Raw genomic sequence first — 10,920 nt, 5'->3', positions numbered from 1 at the left:
AATGAACATGTTTTGAAAGAAATCGTCAAAAATGTATCATTGCTATCTGACAGTGTTAATAATATCTATTACTCGCATAAAGGTATGTTTTACAATCAAATAGAAATATACCATTAAAATACAATAAATAAATAAAATGAGGCAATACTTAACTATTAATCTTCAAAAATAAATGTTGAAGGCATATTTTATAATAAGTAATACGCGAGAATTGTATTAGGTACTGTTTATGTTTTCTAAGTATAAACAAGGAGTGAGTAAGTTTGTGAATTGTTTGAAATAATGCCACCATCTGCCCCCCCCCCCCCCCTCCCAAGTGATGTCCTTTCAAAAGCCATCCATATCATGCACCGATAGTTTTATTTTATTTTTTCATTAAGGAATCTCTGAGCAATTATTAAATGATTTAATGTGACGTTTTTCTCATGATTATTAATAAAATAGCTCGAATTTATAATTGTAAAAACACAACATAAAACATATACCTTCTGAAAAAAATGATGTCTTCAAAATTTAATTCTGGTAATTTTTTGATTTAATGAAAAATTAATAAGTGTTTTTTTTATAAATTTCATTTCAAGTACATCTATATATGTAAATATCATTTTTAATTTTATTTAGAATTGTACGTTTTGTTAAAACGATTAATATGCATTTTGTATAAATTTTTATTCATTTTTATGTTTTTTGTTATATGAGAATTGTACACTTTGATAAATATCAGATATTATGTATTATGTGAATTTTAGTTTTTTCTTTCGATTCTATTCATACAATAAATACACGATTTGGTTAAAAAATATTATTTTTATTATTGTAAAAAAACCTTATTATAGTAATTTGTAAATTTTTTAATGTGGCCCGCAGCCAAATTTTAATCCCCAACATGGCCAGAAAATAAAGAGATTTACACATCCCTGGTGTACGGTGATTCCCAATCTCTTTCAAAAACATCTTGCAACTGCTTCCTGATGCTGTCTTGAGTGGAATTCGATCCCGAACCGTGATCCGGCTCTTCCATGACCAATCCGACGCCGGCCGTGTTCACAAAGTAATCGCCGGACCAATTTGACGTGCCAATATAAGTGACTTTGTCCGTCACCATATATTTGTTGTGGTTCACTCGACCGAACGGAATCTTTTTCTGGTCAGCGGTGGCAGGAACGACGTATCTTTTCTAAATAAAATATTTCCATATAATCAAAGCTTATTGAAGGGTAAGGAACATGGGAGTATAAATCTTCAATATGAGAAACTCTAAATATTAAATCGGATGCAGCCTCTCGTCAACGTTATCATGTAAATTGGAATGAAGTAAATAAATAGCACAATTACCACTTGAATGTCTACTTTCGGATGCTGCATACTTATAGCAGTAAGAGAACGCAAAAAATAATCTTCTGAAGATCTTGAATGGTTCCACCAGCTTATCAGCATTCTCACTTGAACACCTTCATTTATAGAAGCAGCTCTGATGGCGTTATCTATATGAGGCCAAAACCTGAACATATTTGTACGTTTAATAGTATAGAAAATTGTGTTTACACCATGCAATAATATAATATTTACAAAGGCTTCCGCGTGTAAAGCATAATTGGAAAGTAGTCCATCACAGCAATGTATATAAACTTTTCAGCAGTTCTAATGACGTTTGTAATCGCGTCTAAGTCATTAGTGCGACCGTGAGGACTTAATGGAGGCGGAGAGCTCTGAAACGAGTTACAAAATATTTTATTTATAGGATCGTAAAAGTTACGATGAACATCATTATAAAGAAAATATTACATACATTAACAATTTATTTTATCAGAAAGGATTGAATTAGACAAATATCAGTAATAATTGTTTACGTAACAGTGTTAAATCAACTCAGTGAATATTGAACATACAAATCCAGACCAGAAATTAGGAAAAAAAATAATAACAAAAATTCCTTTAGAGTTGGCTGGTGAAATGGCATCAAATAAATACGATATAAGTTGCAAATACTTTAAAAAATAATGGGTTTCGCAACACCAAGACTGGACACTTGAAGATTGGGTAAAAGACTTTTGATCAAATGAATAGAAGTATAATTTGACTTTTATATACGTTGAAGATTGTTATATATTTCCTTAATAAATAATTTAACTGAAAAATCAAATTTTAAGGGATCAATAGAAAGTGGCACATTTAAACGCCAAAAAAAATAAGTTACAAGATGTTTTTTTAAGAAAAAGCTCGGACGTTATGCAACCTTATTTCTGTAGAAAGAACAAAGTAGAATGAATCTCTTCACACAGAGCTTTCAAAATTCTCGCTTTTATAATCTTGACTTTAAAAAGTGGCCTACCATATCCGCTTTATAAAAAACTAGTTTTAACTATGTAAATTAAGATTCCCATTATCGATACATAGCACACAGCAGTTTGGACATTCTCTTTAAAATAACAATAAATAGCATTACTAATCACAGCAATATAGAATTTATGATATATTTTATAGTACAGTTTTTAAGAAAAAATGTCTGTCCATCTGTAAGTCCTTAGTTGATAGAATGAATAATTAATAATTCAAGCTATACATACCGATATATAAGACAGATAATTCAGGCCGCTAATATTCACGTTCATCGGATATTCTTTATTAAATTTAGTTTGTAACGCTGGTGGCCACATTTTGGGTATAATAGCATCGTCTTTTCCCAAAAACCAATAGACCTACAATGGAGAAGATCGTTAAAAACAAGTATCTAAATAAAATAATTGAAGAAATGCAAATTTCGCTTATGTTAACTTGTTGACGCATTTATGAATTTAATGCCTGCATTAGCGCATAGATCGCATCAGAATGCAATGCAATGCTAGTGGTAAAAAAACGTGTTGCATTATACTATGACGTTAACACTAAGGCAATAAAATTATTACATCAAATATTTTCGCTACATCTGCAGCCAAACACGTGCAGTTCACTCCCATAGCACCCAGCTCTTTGACCTGCAATTATATAGATGTATTAGATAACTTTCAACCTTTTAAATCTCATACACTATTTTGTACTTGTGTCAATGATCTCCAATCCATATTCGCACTGCCGATATAGAAATGCGTACGATCTATTATCCATAATTTTGTATGCAACACTCCGCCTCCCAATAATTTTGGAAAGTTTACACTTTTCACCTTAAGAAAATATTTAAAAAAATAAGCATAAGTTCAACTCTAGTATAAAAGACTAGATTATACTTTTGCTGCTTTATTCTTCTCCAGAAACTCAGTGTCTGTGTTTGGATTCTCTTTCGTCGAAGCGCTCTGAACGATGCTCACCGTGATTCCGTCTTTCGTTCCTGCTTTATACAAAGCTTGAAACACTTCCTCGCCCTTAGAAACACAAATGTAATATAGCATACAAAGATTATAAAATTACAATTCATGACTTGTACATTGAGGTATATAAGTTTTCTTGATTTGTTAATTAATTAAACCATTTTTGATTTCTTTACTATTCCTTCTATGATTTTTGAAAGACTCTTAATTTATTAGATGGATTGTAAATTAACTGTGCCACCATTGGTCTGAATGACCATTTTCTCTAATCTGTCGTAGGAAATCATATAAAAAAATCAGAGACAGTGAAGCTTGCCATTTCTCAACTTCACCGCTGATAGGACTCAATTACTTTACATCGATTCCGATTGCCTGCTTCGAGTCTTTTCGATTAATCTGGAATCTTTCTCATTCGACACCGCCATCCGATACTGATACCTGAATTTTAACTGTATATTGGTATAATTTATAGTTGTACAAAAAAACTGTCATAAAATCAAACAGCTCTTCCAGAATTAATTTACTGAATAAGTCACACCACTTGGAATACAAACCCTAAAATAATTAACTCTAGCATCCAGAAGCTTATAAGTTTAAGCAAACTTTTAAAACCAACGTCTATATCGTCATGAAAAGTGTAAATATATAGTTTACTTATGTGGTGTGAACTCAAATGGTGTTTTAGCTAGTTTTAATCGTATAGATTAACTTGCCCTAGTTTACTTTTCTACAACATACCTTTTTGGAAGAATTGTGTGGATACACCTCGTTTTCTCGCAACGTCCAATAAAAAGAAGCGATTTCAATTGTGTCCCTAGCCATATTGATCAGATTCAACCATGATTCATGCGTTGATGGATTTTTTGTCGGACATAATAGACCCTCTGGTATGCTTTCTACTAGCGTCAAACTATAAAATTTGATTCACATTATTATATTAACACACAATGCCATATCATCATGACTAATGTTATAATATAATCACCTGCATTGATCAGAACACATATAGGGGTGATCGGATTTAAAAATTACACTCGAAAAGGAATTTGAATGATCTGATATAGGCATAAGAACTACTAATAATATTAAGATTGAGAAAAACAAAATCGGTATACATGCTATCTGTACCCGTCTGCACCAGCTATCTGTACCCCATCTATAAAAATAAAATTGGTTATTATCTTTAGTGATGAGTTTTAAAATTTTCTTACAATAACAGGAGCTTTGAATAACCCTTCACAAGATCTTTGACGCAAAGATAAGATGAATAGAATGTTGTATAAAATTAAAAACTGGTTTTAGCTGTATTATTAATTTTTATGTTGCTGATTTTATTTATCGTTATGGCAAAATAATGCAATTTTGTAGTACAGTACAATAGGCAAAATTTATCGACTGTATAATTTTGTTCCAACATAGTTTAAATTGATTAGATACATATGTATAAATGTATGTTTATTTATAAATGTATGGTCAGAAGATTTTGGAATTAAACTATAAGGATGATTGAATGTTTGTCATACTTTTTAGAGTTAGCCGATCCTTGATCTTGCTGCAACATTAAGTTTTGTTCCCACTGGTCGGCATCTGCCGGAGACGCATTCCCAAAACTGGCACTCTTCGATACATACTAAAATACAGCATTATATTAAAATTATTTTATCATAATATTTACAAAAACTGACACTATCAAATATCAACCAACTGATTGCCGACAATATTCAGCAACCTTAAAAAATAGCTTTGCAGAAAAAATAATGTATATTTAGCAGTTTAACATTTAAGATAATAAATATAAATATATGTTGGGACAATGATATCATCTAACAAATAAAATACGAGTAACAGAACAAAACTAAAACAAAATATGATATGAAAATTTACAAGTACTTAATATTTAATCTTACATATTCAATCTAAAAATTGTGACATAAAACCATCACCATATGTGAAGATAAAATAAATGTTAAAAGTGTTGATGTATTAAAATAAACAAAGCATAGTGTTTGCAGTTAATTAATAAACACTCGCTTTGTTTGGTAATGCTGATAACGCACATGTTTACATAACAACGAAACAATTATCTGTAAATATTTACAATGCAAACGATTACCTTCGGCAATTTAATAGTAATAGCTGTCATTATGTTTGACAGTGACACTACTTTTGGCGCGGGACAAACATGGCGGACTGAAATCGAGTATTCAATCGCGATCTAAAATCTATTATGACTGCCGTTACTCAAAGCCCCTGCCGGAACGATTTATAACTGTAAACTTGATTCGAGCGGTTATTATCAGTTATTAATTAGTTATCGAAAACTTTGCGAATGTCAGTGCATTTATATTTTTAAATAATTGTAAAACTTACTTAGACCATAACCTGTTTAAAAGTGACCATTATTGAATTACAATTTTTCGTTTGTCTTATAATAATTTACTTGGTGGCGTTTATCGATTTCATTTTTAAGATTTATTAAACCTGAACTATAACGGATTACACGTATACATACCAGGCAGAATTAAATCAAGTATAAATTTCAGCCATAAAAATATCACGAAAAATCATTTATGAAAGTCACTTTACTTATAATTTTTGAGAAAAATAATAATGTTCTTTATTTAATTTAATAATCGTAAAAACCAGTTAATCGGATCAAAAAAGCCATTTTTTCAGAAATTACCGAAAAAACTGTTAATTGGTTTTCGTTCTTTTTAGTTTTTGAGTATCGGGATATTTCACAAAAAATAGATACTGAAAAAAACATTGTTAACGGCTGCTTGTAATACATAATATCTTTGCATGATCGTTTGGCTTACGAATGGTGACGGGTGGCAGTTACACAGATTGGGCGGTTGCAGTAGTATTTTTATTTTAACACATATTTGTTATCAAAATATATGCTGGAGAACGGTGGAGAGGTACCACCGGTCGTTGTTTTCCCATTAAGGTCCTGCAAAGGAATGTGCTGGCTTCCGCCGCCGACACGTCAGTGCTACCGGAGTGCCGCCAAGTTTTGACCATAAAGAATGAATAAATAGGCCCCCACATTCGATTCATTTATAGTATCTATATGTGCTGTATTTTATGGTTTAAGGGTGGAAAAAAAGACTTGTGTTTTACTTTGTTTTATTTTATTTTAACATCTTTGATAGTTGTCACCATTCATACATATACAATATGATGCCATTACATGTTTATTTGTCAATTTCACAAAATGACTGGACCCGTTTTTATTATAGGTATTTAAAATAATGGTATTATAAAGTAAAAATTCTTATCCATTATATAACACCTAAAATCAAAAACGAATAAATACATAGCACATTTTTTATTATTAAATAAATGTACATTCTTATATTTTCAACAAACATGAATGGTGTCATTTTCAAAATAAGCGTAAAATTGTAAAAATAATATAATATATGTAAAATTGTAAAAAATCATAGGTGTGTTATTGTAAATAAACTTAAGGTTATATAAAAAAATCAAGAGTGAAAATTTTAAAACTCAAAATTAAGATATATATGAACATATATTCCAATGCAAAAATATTTATAAAATTGCAAGATTAATTAATATGACGTTGTGAATGCTTCGTCAAATCAGATTTACGTGTAAATTCCTTTCCACATTCGTCACATTTCAAGTCCTTTGAATCAACATGAACTTTTATATGTCGTAAAAGGTTGCGTTTACATGTAAACACTTTTCTACAGTTAGCATATCCAGAACAACAAAAGTTTTTATGAATATCCATATGACGTGAAAGTTGAGATCTTATTTTGAATGCTTTTTGACAAATTTTACATTTATAGATAAACAAATCTGAAGCACTATGAAAATACAAATCATGGTGAATATTCAAAATATGCTGCGAAACGTAAGATTTGCGCTTGAATGCTTTTCCACATTTATCACATTTAAAATCTTTAGAATTACTATGAACATTCATATGCCGCAAGAGATCACTTTTACACTTGAATGGTTTTCTACACTTGTCACATTCATGTCTTCTAAAATCACTATGGATGTTCATATGTCGTAATAGATTATCTTTGGTATTAAATTCTTTTTCACAATTGTCGCATTTAAAATCCTTACAGTCGATATGAGTTTTCGTATGGCGTAAGAGGTTACGTTTACACTTAAATCTTTTTTCACAGTTGTCACATTTAAAGTCCCTAATATTTTTGTGAATTTTTATATGCTGTAAGAGATAATATTTAAATTTGAATATTTTTTCACATATTCCACATTTAAGTTCGCTAGATTCACTATGAGTACACATATGCTGTAAAAGATTTTCTTTAGTATTAAAAGACTTTTCACAATTATCACATTTAAAGTTTTTAGAATCGACATGAATTTTTATGTGCCGTAAGAGGTTACGTTTACATTTGAATAATTTACGACAGTTGCCATATCCAGAGCAACAAAACTTGCTATGAATATCCATATGGCGAGAAAGTTGAGATCTAATATTAAAACCCTTCGGACATATTTTACATTTAAAGATGATCAACTTTGAGTTACTATGAAGAAGCACATCATTGGAATTATGATGGATATTCATATTATGCTGTATGAGGTAAGATTTACTCTTGAAAACTTTGTCACATTTGTCACATTCAAAGTCCCAAGAATCACTATGAGTATTCATATGACGTAAAAGGTCAGCCTTACGCTTGAATAGTTTTACACATTCGTTACATTTAAAGCCTCTAGAACCACTATGGATATTCACATGCCGTATAAGATCAGATTTTCTCTTGAATGACTTTTCACATGTATCGCATTTAAAATCTCGAGATTCGTTATGAATACTCATATGCCTCGAAAGATGATCTTGACTTTTGAATGGCTTTTCACATTTGACACACTTAAAATTTCTAGAATCACTATGAAAACGCATATGTTTTATAAGATAATTTTTGATAGTGAATGCCTTTTCGCATATGTTACATTTAAAATCCTTAGAATCGTTATGAATATTCATATGTTGTATAAGGTCCGATTTTCGCTTAAATGCTTTTTCACAATTGTCACATTTAAAGGTCGTTAAATCGTAATGAATTTTCATATGCCGTAAAAGGTTACGTTTAATGTTAAATACTTTTGTACATTTACCATATTCATAACAACAAAAAATATTATGAATTTCCATATGATGTGAAAGTTGAGATCTTACATTGAATTGTTTCGGACACATTTGACATTTATAGAAAATAATGTCAGGGTGCAATTTAAGATGAAGGATCAGAGTATTCTTGTTTGCAAATGATTTAAAACAAGATGCGCAAGAATACTGCTCGCCTTCGGCCAAACGTTGAACATTGCCCAAATCGTGTTCTTCTTTTTCTTGTTTCTGAAAATTAAAATTATATTTTATATGCTAAGTAATTAATTAAAAACAATCACTCGATGGAAAGTAACGAGTAATGGTATAAATACATCCGTTTTAATACCTATTTTAAAAATGTATAACAAAAAATTTGTCTCCCTCAAAGAAAATCTAAAAAAAAAACAGTCTCAAATCTATCTCAAAGATATTTTCTAATGTCTTTTTAGTGAAATCATATCGGAATACATTTTCGCCAGTAGATGTATATTTTTATCAGTGAAAATATAATTTATCTGACAGATGCTAGTAAAATTATATGAATTTAATTTTTTCATATATAGTAATATATACATGTATTTATTTACATGTGATGTACAAATGTGTATTTTTTCAGCAGTTATATTTTCCAAATACATTTTCACTAATAGATATATATTTCTACTAACGAAAATAACGAGGCTAGTGAAATTATAAGATCTAAAATTACCATGAAACTCAATCTGACAATTGCAAAACGTCCATTTGTTGTTCTTACCCAAACCGAACCTAATGAAAGTTCTTAATCTAATTATAATTTTAGAACTTTCGTTAGTTCAAGTCCAAAATACGAACTGAGCCGACTCATCTCTCAGGGAAAAATGAGCGGAAAACTACAAAGACATATGTGGCATCTCGCATATTGCTCCATAGTTAGTCTGCACTTCGATATTACAGTTTTAAAAATAAAATAGCTATTTTCACCGACATAATACGGACTTCTGATATGAGAGTATTGGTCGAAGTGTATTTAAACCGAATTTCGATCAATAGGAGGGCGCAAAAACAATGATCTCTGCTCAGAAGTCCAAAATTTACGTCAAAAGAGCCCATTTAATTCATATTATTGTTGGTAATTATTAAAATACACAATATGTTCGATTAATAAAAAAAATCTGAGGACATCTTTGAATTATTTTTTTTTTTAAAAAGTTGGGAAACTGGAGTTGGATCACTCTTTATATAATTGATTAAAATATTTTTATTTTTTTCCTTCTTACACCTAATAAACTAACTACCGATAATTCAGTAATTACTTTTGTTTCCGAAAAATCCTTTGAATATTCGTCGATTGCATTTTCTTTCAGTATATCCTTAACATCGTGATCTTCTGAAAATTTACATTAACCAATATTACATAAAAATTGAAATTTAATAAAATATAATAATTCATATATATTTTTAACCTGTTTCAAACATGTCTTCGATATTTGGATCATAATAATCTTCAATATATTCCTTTTCAATTTTAACACTTTAAAATAATTATATTATTAATAATAATATCTATATGATGTATTAATGGCTACATTGTTTACCTCAACTGTCCATACGATCGTGTTACTATAGTAAATTGATCCATCATTGCTTTTGACCCCTGGTTCTAGAAAAATATTAAGTATATATATAAAAAATATGGATCGGCCGGCATGAAAAAAATAATTTTTGTAATATAATATTGTAAAAAATAAACTTCCGCTAAACAACAATGGGAACATTTTATATTATTTTAATTTATCATATTTATAAAACCTGGTAAAAAGGCTTTTCAAAAAAAAAACTGAATTATAATATTTATGGATCAAAGTTATAAAAGATCCCAAAAAGACAATTGTTGATTTTAAAAATGGATGGTAGATCTTGAAGATGATGTGCCATCAATAATGTTAAGTAACGAAAAGAGAAATCTGGAATCTACTAATATTAACACTTTATAAATCTGAGGGTAAAATGGTCACAAGTATTGGTGGAGTAGGAGGAGAGGTGATCTCTGTGGGACCTGAAGACAACAAAAGCCAATCCAAAGTCGCAGGAATATTGAAGGATTAAGACTCAATCGACATGTTAATAATAAATAATTCATACATTATTTTACATAAATTCTATTCGCCGTATGTTTTATGATATGTAATCTGAAATTAAGTAATACCGGTTTTAATAACAGCTAGACGGGACATCCAGAAGTCGAAGAGCTGTCAAAACAATACGTATATTTTGGTCCAAACAGTTATAATTTTGGCTTAGATGAAAAAAATTAAATTAATTTAACTATTTAACGCAAGTGACTATTAGTGTACCTTTATTAAATTTAAAAAAATGCTTTACTAATAAACATTTTCAATAAAATAATCTTTACACATTGAAAAATCTTTATTTTTACGAGAAAACCGGTGAAACAATGGTTTGAACAGTGAATTTACAAGCGCTACAAAAAAATGTACACGTTGTTATCAC

The 10,920-nt window shown here is 29.8% G+C and overlaps 2 protein-coding genes across 4 annotated transcripts; both read right to left on the bottom strand.

Annotated features, from left to right (window-relative positions):
- Positions 1-787: 787 nt before the first annotated feature.
- Positions 788-5,699, bottom strand: LOC148239549 (5'-3' exonuclease PLD3-like). Of its 2 annotated transcripts, XM_088197014.1 has the most exons (12): positions 5,676-5,699; positions 5,419-5,581; positions 4,829-4,935; positions 4,291-4,461; positions 4,044-4,215; positions 3,225-3,359; positions 3,039-3,161; positions 2,907-2,975; positions 2,568-2,699; positions 1,570-1,709; positions 1,336-1,501; positions 788-1,177 (listed from the first exon to the last, which is right to left on the bottom strand). In XM_088197014.1, the coding sequence occupies exons 2-12, from the start codon at positions 5,446-5,448 to the stop codon at positions 908-910; spliced, it is 1,515 nt and encodes a 504-aa protein (XP_088053140.1). In that variant the 5' UTR covers positions 5,449-5,581; positions 5,676-5,699; the 3' UTR covers positions 788-907. The 2 variants fall into 2 exon arrangements, with proteins under 2 accessions (XP_088053140.1, XP_088053133.1); XM_088197007.1 differs by lacking the exon at positions 5,676-5,699 and having other exon boundaries at positions 5,419-5,664.
- Positions 5,700-6,422: 723 nt separating this feature from the next.
- On the bottom strand, positions 6,423-10,684 carry LOC148239548 (uncharacterized). Of its 2 annotated transcripts, none has more exons than XM_088196860.1 (5): positions 10,616-10,684; positions 10,005-10,069; positions 9,873-9,940; positions 9,687-9,796; positions 6,423-8,673 (listed from the first exon to the last, which is right to left on the bottom strand). In XM_088196860.1, the coding sequence occupies exons 2-5, from the start codon at positions 10,049-10,051 to the stop codon at positions 6,877-6,879; spliced, it is 2,022 nt and encodes a 673-aa protein (XP_088052986.1). In that variant the 5' UTR covers positions 10,052-10,069; positions 10,616-10,684; the 3' UTR covers positions 6,423-6,876. The 2 variants fall into 2 exon arrangements, with proteins under 2 accessions (XP_088052986.1, XP_088052994.1); XM_088196868.1 differs by having other exon boundaries at positions 9,723-9,796.
- Positions 10,685-10,920: the final 236 nt, after the last annotated feature.

The sequence above is a fragment of the Plectrocnemia conspersa genome, unplaced genomic scaffold (genome assembly GCF_051122295.1).
Source record: "Plectrocnemia conspersa isolate PC_06_02 unplaced genomic scaffold, ASM5112229v1 ptg000001l, whole genome shotgun sequence".
In the NCBI taxonomy this organism is placed as follows: Eukaryota; Metazoa; Arthropoda; class Insecta; order Trichoptera; family Polycentropodidae; genus Plectrocnemia; species Plectrocnemia conspersa.
This window is presented reverse-complemented; position numbering and strand designations above follow the sequence as displayed.